Below are 21821 nucleotides of genomic sequence, written 5' to 3'. Positions count from 1 at the left end.
TTTTGCTGTCTCTCTTCTGGTTATATTGCATTCTCTTCAATAGCATTTGGAACATCTTAGCCATACCATTGCTTTTTGCTGAGCTTGCATGTTTCTACTGATGACATTATATCTGAAACTGCCTGTTTTCCAGTTGTCTTTAAAGAGTGCATATACCTTGTATTTGCTAGTTATAATCCTTTGGTTGCTAGAACAGCTATTTAGTCCTGCTAGAGAGGTAATAATCTGTATAGGATGTAAATAGAATGAGTAATGGATTGCAACAGAATCCTTTCTTACTGTTTATTTTACACAGTATGCCTCTAATAATCATACATACCTGCCTTATTTGAAAACATGCTTCAAAATCGCTGCGACAGGAAATCATAGTCTTGCCATCATATGTAGGAATACGATGTAGCTCTGATACTGTCTTCAGTTTCTGCACATGGAAGACTTTTTGATGAAAAATATGTGAAACTTTTGGTTGAAAATTTTCAAGTGTGAAGAAAGTTCTTAAGATATTCATTGGTGTCTGTTCTAGGTAAATCTATCTTTTTTTTTAAAATATTGTTGCTTTTAAATGTGAAACTGCTTTTGAAGCCTCATGCTGGGGTGACCATAGTGGTAGAGGAGAGGGAAAATCCTCGTAGCTTGGAAGCATGTCCATTTCTAAGCCATCACTGTAGTGGAGAAGCATGCTCTTTAAGCATTTATTTTCTAACACACAGAACTATTATTTTATTTCATGGAGCAGTCTGTACAGTATTTAGTGTACTTCTTACGTGTGGCTAATTTGGTTGAGGGAGCCTCAGGAGTGAGTAAAGACGATGTAACATGACAGGTCTTTGCATCCTATAGTGGATTCTCTTAGTGACTAGGTAAAATTCTGTCTTACCATTGATAAAACATTGCATCAGGAAATCATGCACGTAGTTTAATGGTAAAAACTTTTTACATGCCAGAGTTTGAAATGATTATAGTTACATGCTATGAGAAGCATTTCCTCATTGGTTAACAATAATATGTTAGTGCTAGCACTTCCATGCTTCCTTTCACATTTGCCTAGTGTTCTCACTTTTCTGTGTGTAAGCATATAATGTTAGGAAGACTATTTTTTAAAGTATATGAGATATATATATGTATGAGATCTGTTGGGACTCTTGTATTTCTTTGCTGTGTAACTTCTGTGAATTAGATTTTACTCTGTGAAAATTAAAATGTAGTCAGCCATTTAAACTGCTCAAATTTAAAGTTATTTTAGCCAGAACAAGAACAAAAAAAGAGCCCCAAAATATTTGTGTGTGTATGCTAATATCTATTTGTATGTTTTGACATTTTTTGTTAATATTTCTTCTATTTCAGTGTGCAACTATGTCGCACTCTCAGTGAAAATAAAAGCCATGATAATATGAGTTTCAGAGGTAAGTTGTATGTTTTTTTTGATTGTTTTTAATTAAAAAAAAAAAACGTAGAAACAGTTGATCATGGTGCCTCTGCATGTATCTGCTTGGAACATTCATATACGATGACAATTAATGCATGCTAAAGGTGAATACTACAAATAGTAAGGCAGTACAAACACCCAGAACTAGGTTTGTCTTTAGACGTCCAGGTGAGAGATTTCTTAGACAGTAGTAAGTGGTGGCGGGGAAGTCCAGTATTTAGTCTGTGCTGTAGAAACTAGAATTCCATTTTGCAAACTCAATGTACATCTGGATTTTATTCTAAAAGTTAAATATATGAACACTTATGTATGCAAGTATGATTGTACACTGCAGAAAGTAATTTTTACAGCAGTACCTGAGTTACAGATTTCTCCTTTGTTAGTGAAAGACACTGTTGTCTTTAAGTTTTAAATTCTGACTTTAAGAAATCTTTGGTGTGTTAAAGAAAAATTAAATCTTTGCAGAATCTGTTGGAAGAAAAGCTTCCATATTACGAAGACCACAAATGTGCTATGGTGTTTTGGGTTCTTGCTAAAATAGTCATAATGGGCAATTGTAATAGCAGAAAAGATAAACCAAAACATTTCAATGTAAATTATAAGTAATATTATTAAGTAAGAAGAATTTATTGTTCAGCAAAGCAAAATCACTGCTCCTACAGTTTTTGAAGAGAGGCCACCAGATGTTCTCTGTTCTAGACAGAGATTGACAGTTTCTATGTGCTGTTATCTTTGTCCTTGCTGTCAGGATCTAAAAGATCCTGTGGGAATGACTAGATGGATACACGTGGCGTGGATCCAGTTCTGAAAACTGCACTGGCACTTGCATTTCTGCCTTCTGGTTCCAAGACATTTGTTGAAGTCCAGTGTACTGCAAGCTTATGGAGACGTATCAGATTTGGCTGTGTACCTGTGGAACAAGTTTTCCACGACGTGGGGAGCCACTTGCAGAGGCATGTCTGAGGCTGTGCTTATGGCTGGTTTGGGTTCATCGGAAATTATGTAATTGGGTACTGCACCAAACTGTCTTCTGGAATTGGACTTCAAAGTAGTAGAGTTATGTTTTACATAGATTTGATGTCCAAACCAATCCTGCTATATTCAAGTCTTTAGCCATTAGTGTTCTTTGCCAAAAGCACCGTGGCTGGTGAAATTAACCTGTCCATTTAAAAAATAAATGAATCTGCTTTTAATGCAGCTACAGTGGTTTGCGGTCACCAAGTTATTGAGTACTTGGTTTAAATCATTAAGATCTGTAACTTGTATACGCATTGCGAATATTGTATATTGAGCAAACCACGTGGTACAAGTGCAAGGTGAAAGCATGGGGTTGTATTATTTTTCATATATGAAAAAGTATAGCAACATCATGGTGTGTTATTTAAGAGCAATTCCTTACAAGTTTACCATAGATGTTTTTGCAACCACCTTGTTTAACGTTGCAAGATTTTTTGCAAATGCAGTACCTCTGTTTAGTGTTTCAGATTAATATAAGCTTTTGTAAAACAGCATTCTTCAGTTATGGGAGACTTTCCTTAAAAAAATAAAATAAAAAGTTCATTGTTAAGCAGTTTTTCTCCAATTAAATTTTACTTTCTCCTAGACAAATGTTTTTTGAAAGCATATCTGATGAGATATGATTAAGAAAAAGTACTGGAATGTTTTCTATGTATTATACTTTTATATATATGTGTGTATATGTAGGTATAATGTGATATTTATGTGAATTAAAATTTAAAGGTGTCTTTGTTAAACCAACTGCCAAGACTCAAGTTATGTGCAGGACTGTAGTTTTTCATCCTATTTTACTGTTATTCCATAAAATCTCTAGGTAAAGTGGATCATCTCTTGCTATCTGCTTATGTGAAGTCTTAGATATTGATGCTCAAATTTCATCTATCAGGAGTAATAAAGTAATCCCCCTCATTAGTAAGAGAAGCATATCCTCTTTACTTGCAGAGTGTCTGAAGTCTACAGCATTATTGTAAACATTGCTTTAAAAGTTAGACCAAGGATTACCCAATATGTTCCTTAATCATCTGTTTTCTTTCAACAGATATCCAACAGATTTTGTATGAGCTTGCATACCATGTTGTCAGAGGAAACTTAAAGCATGATCAAACTTCTAATGTTCTTGGTGATGTCATAGTAAGTATATATTTGTCATAATCGCATACTTACTAAATTTTTAATTTGTTATAGAAGTCCAAATGAAAATCAAGCAGGATAACGGTCAACAGATTTGTTTTTCCATGTCTAAAAAGTCGCTCTTGTCAAGTCCTTTTTCTTCATTTGCGTGCACTTGAAATACATGTAGTCTGTCAGAGTTTTGTTTTTTCCCCTCCTTTTTGTGGTGAGGAATACACATATTTTAGCATAAATTAAAAAGTAAATAATTTCTGAAGAGCATAGGAAGACTGAAGGTTTAATAAATGCTAAAAATAGATTTCACTTGCTTGTGCAGCATGTCTGTAATGCCACCTGCTGGTTTTTATAATTTACATCTTTCTTACAATGTAACAATGTGTGTCTGCCATTTTACTACTGAGATGTCTAAGTCCCATGACTGCCTTTAAAATAATGCATTAGACTTATTTTTTGTTTGAAAAGATTTTTCTTAAAATGCTTTGAATAAATAGAGAAAGTAGGGAAAAGAGTATTTTTCTTCTAAACTTTTAAGTTTACCAAATGTTGGTGCTCCTCAAAAAAAAAAATCTGAAAAAAAAAAATTTTTAAAAAATCTGAAAAAAGTATTTCTTTGCAAGTTCTTAGATTGCTGTTTTGACAGGTATAAAACATTAAGAAAAATATGTTTTGCAGTAATCTATTCTAGGATAACCTTTTTAGGTTTTTAAACTTCTGCATTGGGTTTGGGAGAAGTCAAGGCTGAAGTGCACCTTGCTGTTGGAGTAGCATGTGATAATGTTTGATCTTTAGTTAGTGTAGGAAATTGTAATTTGTTTGGTGCCTGAAAAAGTAGTTTACTGTACAGACTGGTCCTGCTCTTCGGTTAGGGAGTTCCATTATGGTAGAGAAATGGAGGTAGTAACCAGAGGGTTTTGTCCCTGGCCACTAGATACTCTTTTAAAAAATTACATGAAAATGTTACGTTATTTCGTTACATATCAATAATTAGTACAGCACTTATGTTAGATATTAGTCAATAATTGAGCCTCTTCATTATTAAGGAATCTGAATTATTAATTATTATTAATATAATTAGTAATAATCTGCATTATTAATTAATCTGAACTTAACTTTATGATGAAGTGTTGTTTTATGTAATAGAATGAGAATTTTCTAAGAGTACCTATTGGAATTTCTGTATTCACTAAGTGTGATCTCTTTCCTTTTTAGGAATTTCGGGAAGACATGCCTTCCATCCTGGCTGATGTATTCTGCATATTAGGTAAATTGGGTTCCCCTCCTGTCAGCATTGCGACAGATTGGGAGAAATACATGCTTTGTGTGTTTGCTTGTTGACTTCTTCAGGAAATTTCATTAAATCTGTAAAGCATGACTTTTCTTTACAAAATACGTATTGATTCTTCCTGAATGTATCTGTATCTTAGTTGTTAATGTCTTTTCTTTCTGCTTTGTTCTGTTATCATTTCCAGAAGTTGACCTGTTAAAGGCAGTGGAAATTGATCTGCCAACAATAGTTAAAGGAGCTAGCTTGTGAGAATGTTGGATGTTAGCTAATAGAATAAGTGACTTAGTGTTGTTATCATTCTTACAAGTATTTTAAATAGAAGTTGACATACTGGTAGGTAGATCCTCTGTTCTCAGAATGTGCTGTGTAAATATTTTTGTCTGTACAGTCACTGTTAGTGAAATGGAGCTTGTACTAATTGTTCCGGAAATCTAGAGGCAAATGGCATCATTTGCCAAGTTACTACCTGCCAACTGAGCAGGCTTTAAAGATGTGTACTACTTATTCTGGTAATAACTTCTGGAATTTTATGTTGTAATGTTGATACAAAGCTGTTTCTCTCATGTTTTTAGCATTTTAATCCTGTATACTTTTTTCCAGATCATAGTTTTAACTGCGTGCAGTTTCTATCTTGTTCTATGTCTCTGTTTTTTCAATAAATTTCAGCAAGTTCTTTTGACAGTCTGCTCATCACAGCTCCTGGTTTGTTCTGTAGACTGAAGGAGTGTGGTGTCTTCTGTGCTGTGGCTGCCTGTGCAGAGAGGCATCTAATTTAAGTTTGCATATGCAGCCTTGGTTCTGTAACATCTAAATGATGAATTTTGACTTTGTTTTATTCATAACGTTTCATTTTGTGTACTTGTATCATCTTTTTGTAATAATTAGTTTTTATAATGCAGTATTACACTGATACCCTTCTGTTTTTTAAGCTGGGTTGGAAAACCTAGATTAGTTGCTTCTTGACCTACTTGAATAACTGAAACTAGTGTATCTGTCTGCCTTTTTTTTTCTTTTTTTTTTTTTTAGTTTTCCTCCTTCCCTTCAAATTAGGATGTAGCCAAATGCTGTGCCTCCACTAGTAGCAGAGAAATAGTATGGAAAAGGAGCTAGGTTTCAAACTCTGGGACAAAGAACATATTAGACAATTTCTTGCTTGTTTTTAATGAGTTTCCTCTAACATTTTTTCCCCTCTAACCAGTATTTGCTACTATCAGGGTGTGTTTTTTTTTTTTTAATATCATAATCTTATAGTTGATGTGTTTCAATAGAAGAGAATTTTGATTTATCCACTTTATCCACTTGTCCACATTCCCTGGACTAATTTTTTTCTGCAGATTCTTCTTTGGCTGAGAGGCTTGGCTGCTAGGGTCCAGACTGATCTGGCAAGTCTGCCTCCACTGCCACCCTGCTACATCATTGGTTTTCAGTCTGTTTGGGGGCTGCTTAGATTTTTGTTCTTGATGTTTTCTCTATGGGTCTAGTTTTTCTGTGGGTATGTTTGGGTCTTTTTGTGGGTTGTTTTTTTTTTTTTTTTATCATGTCTGCCTTGCATTCTTTCATTGAGTTTTCTATTCCTTTTGTAGCTCCTCACTTACTGTAATGATGTGCTTTTTTAAACTACTTTAGACAGATGTGCTTCCTTGACCATTGTTTTCTGACCTATCTTCCCACAGGAGTGAATTTGTGAACGGCATTCAGTAGTTGACAATGCAAAGGAAAAAGAATGGAAATACAGAATCATGGCTAGTAAAAGATTGCAGGTTACTCTGAAGACACAGGGAAAGAAACTAGAACATTATATTAAGGCTAGGATCACACAGTTCTTTTCAGTGATTTATATTTATCTTCTTCCGTGCTTCTTATTGATTCTTAATGCTTGCTATAAACCTTATGGCAACAGAGAGAAGGGCAAGAAAAATTATGTCATTCCTCTGGTTTCTGTTTTACCTTTCCATGAGATTTTTGAATGTGTGAGAATTAACATCAAAATTTTTTGTGGACCTCAAGGTGGATGAGTAGCTGGAAAGTGGCAAGAAGCTAGCATGTTATAAACAAGCTGCTTTACATTGTGTTATCATTAGTATTTATTGGAATAGTTATAAAAAGAAGCTCTTAAATTCCAGAAGTAATGATTTCTTTTTTCGTTTGTTTCCATCTTCTTTTACACTAGATATTGAAACAAGTTGTTTAGAAGAAAAAAGTAAGCGGGATAATTTTACCCAGCTGGTATTAGCCTGTTTGGTAAGTTGCACTTAGAAAGTCTTTTGGTAAAAGTATATGCCAAAATCGGAGAAGAAAAATCAAGAGTTTTGAAGGTTGCTTTTTTTTTGGGGGGGTGGGGTGGGTGGAGAAGACTATTAGAATGTTTTAACAACAAATTCCCAAATAATTTTAAAATGCTTCTTCAAAGCAGTGTGGTAGAGTAATATAGTAAATAGAGTATAGCTGTCCCTTGAATTCTTTAAAGAGTTTTGAGAGAACTTAAATGTTTCCTCCGTCAGTTCAACAGAAATTTTGCTTCTGAAGTATGTTTTGAGTTGGACTTCTTTATGCAACCTCCTCTGTCTTCAGAAGTGGCATTCCTAACCACGTGGAATATGCTTGATTTGTAGGAAAATTCAGCATATGAAAATAAGACTCTTCTCCCAGAATATGAGAGAATGGGTGTAAGCTTTGTGAATCTGCAGTTCTTGGTAATAATGTCTCTATACGCTGTGCAATGTGTACTTTGTAACCAGCAGTTAGGCTCTAGGGCTTGTTTCTTCAAGGTGCTCTTGTGTACAATATCTACCACTGTAAAATTCCAATTTCAGTTAAGTAGTTTCTCAGTTTTGTCCACTTCTATGTTTGAAGCAGAATGTATTTAGTATCATGGTATATCATGACATTTGAATTTTTTTTTTGTAGTCAGAACACATATGTAGCCTAAAGTAATAATCAGATGGTTTCTAGGTCTTTGTAATTGACAAATTTGATGTGTGTTTTTGGTGTTTTTCAGTATCTTGTATCTGACACTGTCCTAAAGGAGCGTTTAGATCCAGAGACGCTGGAGTCATTAGGACTTATCAAGCAGTCTCAACAGTTCAATCAGAAGTCTGTTAAAATAAAGACAAAACTATTGTAAGTTTTGGGGCAAGGGTTCTTTGGGGAGTAGGTGGGGAGGGGCAATGGTAATTAGTCTAGTAACAATGTTTTCTAACAATGTGTAATGTTTCTTTTATTAAAATACTCAATTTTTGTTAGGAAATGTGTTTTGTTGCACTTTAACTTGCCATTGACAAAAGAACCTCGTTAGCCCTGTTAGTTTTCAAACTCTTGAGAAATGTGAAATCTTTTTTAATGTTTCCTATGGCTTTTGCTACAGTGATTCCATATGTGCAGATTAAATACTTAATATTTAATTTTATTTGTGACAAACATGAACTTATAAAATATAAAGAAATTAATTATTGCATCAGTTAAGCATAGGCATTTGTTTTCATAAATAAGCAAACGTAGTTATGTTAGTTTTGGCAACACAGGATATATTTCTGTGGTTTATGTTAATTTTTTGTCTCTGCATCCAATATTTGTCTTAAACACCAATTGAAACTAGAATAAGTCCTTAAGCACGGACCGTTACACACTATGCTGGACAACTGCTCTGTAAGAACAAACTTTACTGTTAAGTGTAAGCATAATCTTGGTTTTAAATGGTCTGCATTTGAAATAAAAAGAGCTGGATTTGTTTGGAGAATGCTCACTAGCTTGCAGGTATTCATTGTACTACATTCTATAATTTATGCCATAGCTCAAATTACAAGTTCTTAAAAATGTGTTCAAAATCAGTATTTTGTATAACAAATTTAATACTGATAAGAGCATAAATAAGCTTCACTGTGGATGTGTGTTACACAGTAGTGTTTTATTTCTGTTTATTTGCAGTTATAAGCAACAGAAGTTTAATTTGTTACGAGAAGAAAATGAAGGTTATGCAAAGCTCATAGCAGAACTGGGACAAGACTTATCTGGAAATGTCACTAGTGATTTAATCCTTGAAAATATCAAATCTTTAATAGGTAAGGAACTTGTTGATGGAATATGGGCACTGGTTTTCCTACCTGGTCTTAGGACTACAGAGAGTGACTTTAGACTACTGTTTGAGATCATCTGTGGATCAAATAATATGTCATGCAGGCATGTAGTGCAATAGTAACATGTATTGGTAGATCACCTTGGATAGAATTATGACATTTGGAAGTTCCTGTTTCTGTAGCAAAATTAATTTTGGGAATGTTGTGTAGTTAAACTGAATTTAGATACTGAATTTACAGCCTCAAGTACGCGTGCTGTGATTTTGACTCATTTCAGCATCATTTTTTGAGGATGTGCTTGTCATCTCTTAGCAGGCAGATTGGAGTGTAACAAAGTATTGCTTTTTGCTATTTTAAGGTACTCAATTCAATGCATGAATATTCTTTTAGTCTTAAAGAAGTTGAACAAGTGATTCCTTATGAAGAGAAATGAGAAGTAGTAAATGTTCTTCCTTTATCTAGTTCTGTTTGTGATTTGTTCATATTTCTAAGTTGAGTCTTGGCAAGAGTGTCACAATCCAAGTGCAGAATACATTAAAACCAGGAAATGTCTGTAATTCCCCATGTTTTATGCTTCCTTTTTGAATGAAGCATTTTATACAATATATTGATGTTTGCACCAGTGTCTCTTTCATAGGGTGCCAGTGCAGTAATGGTCAAAAGGCTAATTCTTCATCTTATCACAAAATTTTGCCTGCAACTGTCAAATCCCTGTGATAACACTACTTGTTTTAGAAGAGAGCTAGAGAAGAGGATGGTTTTTGCTAGTTTTTATTAAAGTTTATATAGTAAAATACAGGTATAATTGCAACGTTGGCTTAAGCAGATCTATATCCTTGCTTTTGCTTCCCTCAAAATAAACAAACCGTTCTCCCTAATGATAATAATACTGAATTGACAGGACAGTACAACCAGGTGGATCAGGGTCTAGCTCAAACCAAAACAATTTTTGAGGGGTAAAAGAATTTCTGGCTGACTTGTGTGACTGCATGAATATATGTGCCAGCACAAGGGGAGAGGAAGAAGCCCATGACTTTTGCTGGGAATGTAGTATTAGTGTGATTGGGCTTTTACTTATTAAATGTTTGCCTTAAGATGATTTCTAGTTTTTCTGTAAACTGAATTCAAAGTCCTGTTTAGTATCTTTGCCTAATTCAGTATTCAACATAAGTCAAAATGATCAATGCTGAATTTACAGATGATGCAGATTATTTTGCTGTAGATAAATCCAGGCTCAATTTTAACTGAAAAGAACTAACTTTAAAAAAACGAATACATTTGTGGTTTAGTAACAGAATGAAGATGAAAAGTAACAATGTTAAGCTTTTCTACTCTGTTCTTTTCCACTAGGATGTTTTAACCTTGATCCTAACAGAGTTTTGGATATTATCCTAGAAGTCTATGAGTGCAGGCCTGAGTATGATGACTTCTTTGTACCACTGATAGAGTCTTACATGTACATGTGTGAGCCTCAAACTCTGTGCCATATCCTTGGGTTCAAATTCAAATTTTATCAGGTAATGTATTCCCATTCTTAATTTTTTTTGGTGGTTGGTTGTACTCAGTGTTGAACTGCAGTCAGTGATAACAGATTTTTGCTGCAGTTTTTTTTTCACATAGAAATTAATTTCTAAGTTGTAAAATTCCAGTATTAAAAGCAATAATTTCATTATTTGAGTGGAAGTATCTCATATATAAGACAGACAGGTGAAAAGAGTCTTGATACCTTCCATTTGAATTTGTATAGTTATATGAGGACTGGCATTAACGAAGAGATTGTACCTTATAAACAGAAGACTTGTCCCCAGGAGTGAAGAGCCTGTTTGCAAGGGAATCACGGTTGATACTTGATAAAATATTCAAGGTTTTTTTAAATGTATGGTTAGAAATTGCATACAAGCACCATAAGGTGTGAAGATAATTGAATGTTTTTATTACTGAAAGTTCGGATTGTATATTGCAGTTAAGTCTACTGGCTTTGGAGTAATAGCGGTTAAATAACATGATAACAAGGAGAACTGTGGGTTAATACATCTCATCTGAACTTTTGTGTAGTTTCTTTTCTCTTTCATGACCTTTTGCAGTGGTCTCTTTGTTTTTTTCCTTAAATTTGCAATCTTGTCCCTTTCAGGATCCGAGTGGTGAGACACCTTCCTCCTTATACAGAGTTGCTGCTGTCCTTTTGCAACATAATCTCATTGATTTGGAAGATCTTTATGTTCATGTAAGTGATAGTGTGACTCTGTCAAATGCCAAAACTAAGAAAATTTTAAAAAGAAAGCCAGATACTTTACCCTATTCCTAAAGGTTCAGATTCAGGACATATGTGTAATACCTGTATATGTACGTGTTTAACATCTCTTAAAATTTCCACCACTTTCTAATGCCACATATTAAAATGAACACACACTGAAGTATGAATGCTGATACACTTTCTTCGAATTACCTGTGTAGCATCCTCCAGATTGTTCACTTCTTGCCTGAATAAGACAGAGTAGGTAAATGCCTGAGTATGCTTTACATACCCGAGTAACCTTCCTTAAGAACTAGACCCTTTGAGTGTTTTGCTTTACAAGATCAGTTTTTGAAAAAAGTGGTAGGACAATCAGCTCCTAACATTCTTTGTACAAGACTATGCTGAGGTTTTATCATACTAGGTGTATCTCAACGTGAGATGGTTTTTAAGGGACAGGTACTACATGTGTTTAACCCACATTGCTTATAAATAGGAAATTTGGTAAGCTTTAAATGGTATTGCTTTAAAATAAAGTGCAATCAACAAGTGTGTCTAAGTAGGTTACCTGGTTTTCCTTGGTGATGATTTTTTTTTCCTTTAGTTAAGTGAAAATTCATGCTTTTAAATATTCACTTTGCTTTGAGGCACTGAATTTTGTAAATGTTATCATCAAATATGTGCGTAATTGTCACTATATAGCTACAGCTGAAGGGTAAATTGGAGAAGGAAAGGGGAACCTATTCAACTAATGGTTGTGAGGAAGTAGAACAGTTTTATTTCTCATGAGCGCTTGATTTCAGAATAGTCTGTTAATAGTATAATTCCTTGTTGGGATGATGGTAGCAAGGAAAAGAATCTTTCAGGGAGTAAGTTTATCTGATTACTAACAAGGAAGGACAAACTTCTGCTTCGAGCTCAGGTGATCAAAAGTAGCAGTAGGCCACTTTAATTTTCAGATATCATGTTTGCTCTGGTTTTTTTAGCTTCTTCCAGGGGATAATGCCATCATTGAGGAACACAAGCGAGAGATAGTGGAAGCTAAGCAAATTGTCAGAAAACTTACGATGGTCGTCTTATCCTCTGAAAAGACTGAGGAAAAGGAGAAGGAAAAAGAAAAAGAGGAGGAGAAAACTGAAAAGGTGTGTGTCTGTGAATAGTTTCCTTTCCAAGAAAATTATTTTAAATTATTTTAAACATAATATTTGTTATAAAAACATTTTTATATTTAGCGATGGTATAATCCTAGTTGATTTCTTAAAAATAAGGACATTAGTAGGAGTTTATTCCTTATTTCTCTCAATCAAAAGTTGGGACGTAAAGAATTGCCAGACGTAGGAATGCTGGTATAATTATTCTGCATTGTAGGAAAATATTTTAACTGAAGATTTTAAATTGTAACTGTCCGCTGTGCTTTCCATTAGATCTGTATCTTTGTATGTGTAAATGTATACCCTTTATTTAAGGTGCTACTGCGTCATGTATTGTTCATGTTGCCCTAGGTCTAATTTGTTTCAGTGTTTCCAAGCCTTACTTTAAAAACAAAATTATTTAATCTCTTAGCAGCCTTTCTGTCATCATCTTCATTTGAGTGTCTAAGTACTGCTCAAACATTATTTAAAACAAAAAAAGTAAAATAAAAGCTCGATATTTGAATATTGTAAGTGGCATACTGGAGAGGGGGTAGGATCCATCAGTCTTGACAGCTTCTGTTCTTAATTTTCTGTATCCTCCTGGATGCATTATATCAGTCTATTCTGTCTACTTATTCCTGTTTGTTCTACCCCACCTTGATTCTGTACATCTCTGACACCCCCTTCCTTCCTTCCATTTTTCTTGCCTAGCTTGAAAAAAATCTAATTTCATTCTCTTCCCTTAGGCAGCTGTTATAGTCACTGTTCTCTGGCTCTCAACTGCAGCCACATCTGCTGCTTAAACTGATTCCTTTCACCAGCTTTAAGTTTCTGACCTCCCTCCCATTCATTATTTCAATATCCCTTTTGATTATACCACATTGCTTGTTCCACCTTCTCTGCAGTCAGATGAGGCTGCCCGGTATTCTCTGAAGTGTGCATGTCACCACGTTCTGATGGAAAACTAAACTCTTGATGGGGTATGGGGAGTGGATATATTGCAAGTAATGTCAGAAGAATTAAGACAGTTTTTATGGCTAAGCTTTAGAATTAAGAACTAGGGAATTTTAAGCTCTAGCAGAAACTGCAGCATTTTTCTGAAGGATTACAATGACAAATAACAAAGTCTGAGCCTGTGTGATGGGAGAATGGAGAGCTGTACTTAACAAAAACAGTTTCTGTGACCCTTTGCACAGTTATGCAATGCATGCTGTTTCTTGAAAAGCTTGTTTCTGTGTTAGTATTTTTGTATGTGATTAGTTGTGCAATTCATAGCAATTAGTAGAGTAACTACATGTGAATGCTGTTGACAGTCTAAATTTGAGTACTTTGTATCCAGTATGCAGTTTTAGTGTACCGCTTTTGATACCGTACCATGGAACAAATGCCTGGATAAGGAAAATAGTGTTTAACAGTTACAGGCTTAACTTTTCTTTTAAATCCACAAAGTGCTTATTTTGTGTGGCTAAAATTGATTAGTGTCTCATGACTCTAATGTGAATAATTTGGTATTGGCAAATGCATTATCTGCTTTTGCCTTTTCACATGCATTTGACATAACCGAATGATAGGGAGATACTTGAAAGGTCACAGAACTCAGCAGTATGACTAGATTTGACAGCAATTCCAGACTGACTCCTCTCTGTGCCCTGCATGCTTTTGCTTTTGGACAGCATGTTTCAAAAGAGCTTGCTTACCTAAAGAGACTCCCAGTCAAGCAGCATGTGTGTGTGTGTGAGCAGTGACTGCTTTGGAAATGAAATAGCATACTAACACATAAAGCCTGAAAGACTGTGAGTAAAAACATGGATTACGATATAGTTAGTAATCACCAAAAATTTGATCTTTAGTGTCGAACTTTAACTGGTATGTTCATACTAATTAAATAACTGTTTTATGATTTTTTTGTAATAATAGGACTTTTAATCTAAGAAGTCTATTGTATTGAACATGGATTTTAACCTTCCTGCATACACTGCACAAGTAACGTTTTTGAACACTTCAGTAAAGCATGAGCATACCCTTTTGTTGACATAGTACATATTGGCTTAAAAAGACAATCCTTGGCATCAAAGGAACTTGGAGTAGTTACATGGTAAAATAACATTACTGTGTGCATTTCTAGTTGCACATGTATGTTCTTAATCTTTCAGAGGCTTATCTTTTTCTGATGTGCATATATATTTTTTCTGAAGGAAAGGCTAAAATTTCGTTACTACAGAAATTCAATGTGAATATAGAATAGATCTGTGTATTTTGTTTTGTTCTGAAACTTTCCTCTGCATATTACTCTGTACTAGACTTTTCTGTTTTCAAAACTATCAAAAATAGTTGCCAGTGTTACAAAGATGTGATCGGACATATGTCAGACAACTTCATAAACTTCTGTTTTAAACTTTATTTTTAACTTTTTTCTTTGATACAGATGTTAGGTTCTGTGTGGACTGGTTTATTATTGGTTTTGAAGTGTGCTTATTGTCTAAATGTCTAGCTGTATTTTATTTTACATATTTTTTATTACGTAGCTAAAATACTAGTTTTTTTTTCTCTAGCTGTGGATTGCAGCTGCATACTGTTTAAGGAGAAATATTAAGAAGACTTTATGAATACACTTTTTCATTAATTGTTTGTTATCTTGCAGCCTCCTGATAATCAGAAGCTTGGTTTATTGGAAGCTTTATTAAAAATCGGTGATTGGCATCATGCACAAAGTATTATGGATCAGATGCCTCCGTTTTATGCTACTTCACACAAGCCGATTGCAATTGCACTTTGCCAGCTTGCACATGTGACAATTGAACCTCTGTACCGCAGGTAAAGTGAAAAGTAGAATTCTGTTGCTACATAGCGGAAAACTACTATGTATTTATAAGCATGAATTCACTAATAAGCCTAACTGTATTGATAAATGTCTAAAATTTTCATTTCTGTTTTGTGTGAAATGCTGCACATCTTATTTTTCAGAGTTGGTGTACCTAAAGGAGCTAAGGGGTCACCAATTTCTCCTTTGCCAAACAAGAGAGCACCAAAACAAGCAGACAGCTTCGAGGAATTGAGAAAGGAAGTGTTCAACATGCTTTGTTACCTTGGTCCTCATCTCTCCCATGATCCCATTTTATTTGCTAAAGTGGTGCGCCTTGGAAAAGCATTTATGAAAGAGGTTGGTATGACAGAACAGCTTGCCAAAACTTGACAAATACCAGTCTCTGTGATGTCAAAAAGAATGCCCAAGTCTGACTAATTGTGCATATATTCAAATACGGAAACAAAAAATTTCTTTGACTAAGGACAAATCTGGAGAATCTTATTTTAATTCTTGATCATTTTTATGATCAATAAACATAACGTATTTATGAACAACTTAAGGCACTTCAGGTTTATAACCAGGAATATTTAGTGATAACTAATTTCTCATTATGGTCTTCATCTTTTAAAACATTATCTGTGGATATTTTTAAAAAAAATGGACATATGATACTTATTGCATGGAAACTTTTACATTAGTAGAGCAACAGTGTAGACAGTGGGAAACAATAACCTAATACACATCCAGTACTTAAAATAGTACTTTCTAATTCCACCTGTTAGGTTATTCCACCTGTTAGGTTACTTGGGAAGTAAAGGATGTTGCATCTTTTTAATTAGTGGAGTGTCCTCCTGTCCTGCCAGTTAAAATGCTCCTATTCTTGAACTTGTGTCACTAACAAATCTCTGGATCCCACTAAGGATGAGCTCAATGTGGAGATCTAAAACACGCTATAAAGCCTCAAGTCACCAACTTTAGAAATAAAATAGCCTCTTGAGATTTGTTGTTGTCTTTTGACCATATCTTTACCATGTATACATTGAAAAATTGGGAGTATGACCTCTTTTAAAAGGCTGCAAGTTTAATATATATTCGGATCTCCCTTGGAATGTACTAAGTCGCTCAGACTGAGGCTAGTGATTTCTTTTGCTACTTTTCTGGCAATTTGCTATTTGAGTAGCAGGGTGTTTTTTTTTAATTTTTCAAGTCAACAATAGAGGGGTTTTAATTTTTTTTTAAACAGCAGTTCAGAGAAACTTTGGAATTCATAGTTTTAGTTTTTAATAATAATAATAATTTAAAAAATTATTTCAATCAACCAACCCCCAACTTAAAAATCACTATTTCTGTTACCTAGCTTTTTAACTTACAACTGAAAGTTGGAGAGGTTGGTGGATCTAAATGGTACCTGAAGGGATGTTTTCAGTTTTATAACTTTTTTTTCTTAAAAGTATTTTTTATTTCAACTACAATAAATATTGGAATGTTCAAAATCTTCATACCACCTGAGGGGAACCTTTCATGTCCAGCTGTACTTGATGATGCAGAGCTAAGAACACAGATAATTCTTGGGATTGAAGATCTTTGTCTAACTTAACAGTTTTTTGGCAAGAGAGTTTGCTCTTATCAGGTTCCAAGATGCAATGATAGGGTGGCACGCTACACTAAGTTTGGCTTCCAAGTAGCCTTTGTAATAAAATCATGGTAATTTCAAACATTTCCATCTTCCCCTACTTCCATATCTTTGTAGGAGGTGTAATTTCTCAGCATTTTCTCATCCAGAATGATAAGATTTCCCAATGGTTAATACTCTTGCTTTATAGCATCCTTATTTCTTGCTGGCCTGTGAGAAGATTGATACTTGAGTGATACACTAGATTGCACTGACGCTGCAGTTAATTTGGAAATTATAATTTCAAGGGAGTAATTAATTTTACTGGTGTCAGCAGACTATTAGGACTACTTTGTAATTAAGTTCAAGTACTGAAGGTTTGTGAGAAAGCCCTTGTTTCTTTGTGGATACGTACAGTAGAATGGTGATTGCTTGGTTATAGGAATCTCTCATGCAGTTTTACTGTAAATATATGAATATAATAGTTTAATGTGTTTCTGACAAGAATGAGCAACATTTTAGCTATTTGCTCTAGGTTGGAACTATGAAGAAATTCATCAGTGACAGAGTGGTTAAGGTAACATAGGGAAAGCTTTTTCATGCACTGTTGCCATCAGCATGTTCTAGTTATGAAACTACATTTAACACGCAGTAGAAATACTTATAACTGGAGGTGATTTGACTGCAAGTTAACCTATACAGTAGTTTAAAAGTTAGACTACTAACATTGCACTGCAGCTTTCATGCTCAAGTGTACCTTTAAAATAATTGTGCACTTACTGGTGTGATAGCTTAATATGCTTTTCATGGTGAGTGAAAGAAGAAGAGAGAAAAGAATGTAATTTAGTAATGAAGACTAAAAGTTTAAGAGGATATTATTGTGAGAGAAAGATGGGGAAAAGAATATATGGCTGTTGATAATTGGGTTGGAAGTCGTGGGGTTTTTTTTTAGGTATAAGGTGAATGCTTAGGGCATTTTTTGACTCTCTCCAGTAAGAAAATTCAGTATTTCATATGTAATGGTAAGTTTCCTTGATATTTTAGTTATTACCTCTTAGAACAAAAGTGTACAAAGCCGCTATATATGTAAGCAATGCATTTCATCTATGCGTTTGATTTTCTGTTAAAAAAATACTTTAATGCTGACAGATCTGGAAAATTAAACATTAACTAGGCATGTGGCCCTTCAGGTTTATGCTTTTGCTGAGGTAGCCTTGTTCTGAAAGTGTAACTGTTAGGTTGATTATGCTACAATTAACACGATTGTCTTTGTTGTAGTTTCAGTCTGATGGAAGCAAACAAGAAGATAAAGAGAAAATGGTGAGTTTATTTTGGAGGCAGGTGTTTTCATATGAGATTGTAATTGAGACCAAATGTTTAGTAACTGTACAACTCTTCTTTCTCTGTAGTTTTATGCTTTAACAAATGTACATTATAGACTTGTCTTGATTTTTATAGGCAAGTTTGAGCCAGTCACAGGGTTTTTTTTTGTATTGCTGTCCTCTTTTTTTCTTTAATTTTTTTTCGCTCCTGCATTCCTCAAACCTAATCTTATTCTTTTAGTCCAGTGCATTCTACTTATTTGCTCCAAATCAGCTGGAGTACCTCCAGCCATTTATTCTATAAATAACACTTTTCATGGTGGTACCTTGTATCTTAAAGAATTTACTAGGGAAAAGCATAGAGAAAAAGAGAAATTAGAAGTAGGAGCGGCTAATTTTTCTCTATTGGCTAACTTATTTCTTTCTAAATGTTCTAATTTGTTGAATTATCAAGATTAATCACAACGAAACTCAAGTGTCCAGTTGAGATCTAACTTATAAAAAACAAGTTGTTGTTTTTTAAATCAACAGGCAAGTTTTCAGTATGAAGTTTGTGCAGTTTTCATTATTACTTACGTTATTACTTATTACTCCTGTTTCTTACTTGTCATGATTTCCTGACTTCCCAAATCATTGCAGAGAAAATAAGTCTCTTCTCGTTCTGTTTTGGGTTTGGTGTGGTGTTTTTTTTTTTTTTTTTGCTGCTATGGTTATTCTAACATAGCTCGATGGAAGAGAGAGGCAAATAGCATATTGACAGGATATATGGTCCATAAATTATCTAATAAAAGATTTATGATGGGAGATATTATTAAGTCCTTTTAAGATTTTTTTATTTTTTGTTTTCGTTTAGAAAGTCTTAATCTTGTGGCAGACTTATATTTCATCAGTCTTATATTTCATTGCATCATTCATGTGCAATTCATGCATGTCTGCATAGCATTGCTTCTGATGTACTTACTTGATAGTTACCTCGAGTTTTTTGTCTTTATCTCAGGAGACGCTGTTTAGCTGTTTGTTGAGTATTACCGATCAAGTCTTACTTCCGTCTCTTTCTTTGATGGAGTGCAATGCATGCATGTCTGAAGAATTATGGGGAATGTTCAAAACTTTTCCATACCAGTATCGGTAAGTAGAATAACTTGTTTCTGTTCTTTGGAAGTGGTCTCTTGAATTGTCAGTACTAAAAATAGTTTTCCTTTATAATCTTTCAAGGTACCGTCTTTATGGGCAATGGAAGAACGAAACATACGATAGTCACCCACTTCTAGTGAAAGTTAAAGCTCAAACCATAGACCGAGCCAAATATATAATGAAGTAAGTTGTCTAATTCCATAAATAATTATCAGCTTTGATACAATGTATTGCATGGCACCAACTGAAGAAAAAAACCTTGACAAATACATGCCATTTCTAGTGACTCAGTAATTTTACTGATAATTCTTGTTCATGAAGTATTTAATGTACTGTGATTAAAAAGTGTTGAATAAGTAAGGATACAGACAAATTTGTCACCAACAAGGGTATTGCATCTGTGAAAAATGTCCCATTAAATTATTTAAAACCTTTTCCATGGCTGTGCTGTTGTTTTGATAAATTGCTTTGCTTATGGAAATGTCAGAGTGCAACATTTTCTCTAGGTTTGGAGACTCTTTAATCCAGAGTCTCAAAAATCTTGTCTCAGTTTCTGTTTCTGTAGCTTTGAAAGTAGGGCAGTAAGTTGAGTTGAATGGAATGATTCATTCTCATCTTCAAGTAGGCTTACAACATTTTCAGATTTACCTCACATTTGACATCTGATGTCATTAGCAGGGATTTGGGTTCTCTGTTGTTGCCAAAAGCAAATGCTGTGATTTTATAATGTGGATAATTAGAACCTTTCTACATAGGCAAGACAGAATAATTGTTACTGGGTAAAGGACTTTGGACTTGCAGCTGTGAAAGCTTGAAACAATGATTTTGATTCTCTTCTGACTTGCTGCGTAGCTAGCATAGACCATAAAACTTAACATCCCTTCTCTTGTACAGTGGATTTCAGTTGTGCTGATGAGCTACAGTGCTGTCAGGTGTTGAGATTGCTATATGTACAATTTACTTTTGTATATTGACTTCAGGTTTTGTGTTACGCTCATATCTTCAGTAGGGAATGTTGTGGAAATGTAACACAATGAAATTAATATTGTTTTTCAATGAACAGAAAGCAGCAAATGCAAGATGACTGATCTATGGCTAAATTAAATGTGCAGGAGAGATTAACCAGCATCACATGCTATTTTTATATGTGGTATAGGTCCCACTGACAACTTCCAAATGCAAAGTGCTCCAAGTTGAAACTAGAATACAGTCCAGAGTAATATAGGGACAACTGGTTGGTTTGTACTGTCTACACGTTATAGGATTATAAATTTCAGATTCCCAGAAGTATAATATTTCTATGTTTACTTTTCTTAAAAACGCATCTGCTAGTGAGAATTTAACCTCTGTGACTAACAAAGGTGTTTCTTCACTGGAACTAGCCTGTTGTTTTGGCTTTCTTTTAGCTTGCCTATTGCAATAAAATATGTTCTCTTTTACAGGCGTTTAACTAAGGAAAATGTGAAACCCTCTGGAAGACAAATTGGGAAGCTCAGCCACAGCAATCCTACAATTTTATTTGATTATGTATGTAGTTACATGTATTTGAATACTATTTCATCATAACAATAGATATTAAAGTATTGGAAGGGACCTGCTGTCTTAGTGAGAGGGCAGTTCTAATTTCATTATTTTTTACTTTTGATGCAAATCTTAAAATAAGGTAATTTGCTAGTAGTACACAGGTCTGAGACATTAAATATGACAATAGCTCCTGAATGCCCACAACTGTGCGGAAAATTACATCCACTTATTTATAGGAATAAAGAATTTAATTTGACATAGCTGAGGTGGATCTCAGAGGTATACGGATGGTGCTGATCAGGTTATGCAGAATGCAAATTCAAGTTAGGTTGCTCTGGGCAGTTGTATATGTGTGTGATGAAGATACATCAGGTTCATTTAGAAGAAAACAAAGCTTTGAAGTCTGAAATACACCTACAAATTTGGGGAGGATTTTTAAGATTACTTGGTGCTACAGAATGCTTGAGAGGTGTAAAAGTATGTTGATGGACCTCCACCTTATTCACAAGTGTGACGTGATTATTGATCTACCAGTTTTTAGATTTATACTTGGAGAAATTAATACTGCAATACTCAGACACACACACATGCATGTCATGTACCAAAGAGAACATTCTAAAATTTGATTAATACAGTTTACTTGTATTCTTTCATGGCCTAGGTTTATTTTTTTAATAATCTTTTATTTTTATAAGTAGCAACAGAAACTCTTACTGCTAAGGTTTAGGATTCTTAAGAAAACGAGTGAAGTGTTTTCACAACTTTATTTTCTGATAATTGAAAAGAAAATCATACAGAATTGTTTTTACATGTTCGAGACATGTTTCACTAATATCTCTAAGATATTAGATAAATTAATGAGATTACCTATTACTTTGAAAGTGGTTTAGGATCTTCTGAAAAACTAATTCCAAAGGATGTTTTGTGTAGATTTTGAAGACAAACATTGTTAAATGGTTTTGATTGTTATGTGAAAGATAAGGAATACTGATCCTCTTCAGCTGAACGTCTTTTGTAACTTTCAGATTTTATCACAAATACAAAAATATGATAACTTAATAACTCCGGTTGTTGATTCACTGAAATACCTCACTTCGCTGAACTACGATGTCTTGGCATGTATCC

General features: G+C 34.2%; 1 protein-coding gene across 5 annotated transcripts in view; it reads left to right on the top strand.

Moving 5' to 3' along the window:
* Nucleotides 1-21821, top strand: part of THOC2 (THO complex subunit 2) — a 51650-nt gene that overhangs the window by 5794 nt on the left and 24035 nt on the right. For 2 of the 5 annotated variants that reach the window (XM_068411783.1, XM_068411782.1), the window contains exons 2-19: nucleotides 1345-1403; nucleotides 3483-3574; nucleotides 4784-4835; nucleotides 7030-7100; nucleotides 7472-7552; nucleotides 7858-7979; nucleotides 8784-8917; nucleotides 10283-10449; nucleotides 11064-11156; nucleotides 12152-12307; nucleotides 14940-15112; nucleotides 15263-15458; nucleotides 17252-17293; nucleotides 17995-18036; nucleotides 19036-19166; nucleotides 19254-19355; nucleotides 20615-20699; nucleotides 21722-21815. In XM_068411783.1, coding sequence (XP_068267884.1) covers nucleotides 1345-1403; nucleotides 3483-3574; nucleotides 4784-4835; nucleotides 7030-7100; nucleotides 7472-7552; nucleotides 7858-7979; nucleotides 8784-8917; nucleotides 10283-10449; nucleotides 11064-11156; nucleotides 12152-12307; nucleotides 14940-15112; nucleotides 15263-15458; nucleotides 17252-17293; nucleotides 17995-18036; nucleotides 19036-19166; nucleotides 19254-19355; nucleotides 20615-20699; nucleotides 21722-21815 — 1892 coding nt within the window. The remainder of the gene's footprint in view (nucleotides 1-1344; nucleotides 1404-3482; nucleotides 3575-4783; nucleotides 4836-7029; nucleotides 7101-7471; nucleotides 7553-7857; nucleotides 7980-8783; nucleotides 8918-10282; nucleotides 10450-11063; nucleotides 11157-12151; nucleotides 12308-14939; nucleotides 15113-15262; nucleotides 15459-17251; nucleotides 17294-17994; nucleotides 18037-19035; nucleotides 19167-19253; nucleotides 19356-20614; nucleotides 20700-21721; nucleotides 21816-21821) is intronic. The other 3 variants (XM_068411785.1, XM_068411784.1, XM_068411786.1) reach the window with 3 other exon arrangements.

Source organism: Nyctibius grandis, chromosome 13 (genome assembly GCF_013368605.1).
Source record: "Nyctibius grandis isolate bNycGra1 chromosome 13, bNycGra1.pri, whole genome shotgun sequence".
NCBI lineage: Eukaryota > Metazoa > Chordata > Aves > Nyctibiiformes > Nyctibiidae > Nyctibius > Nyctibius grandis.
This window is presented reverse-complemented; position numbering and strand designations above follow the sequence as displayed.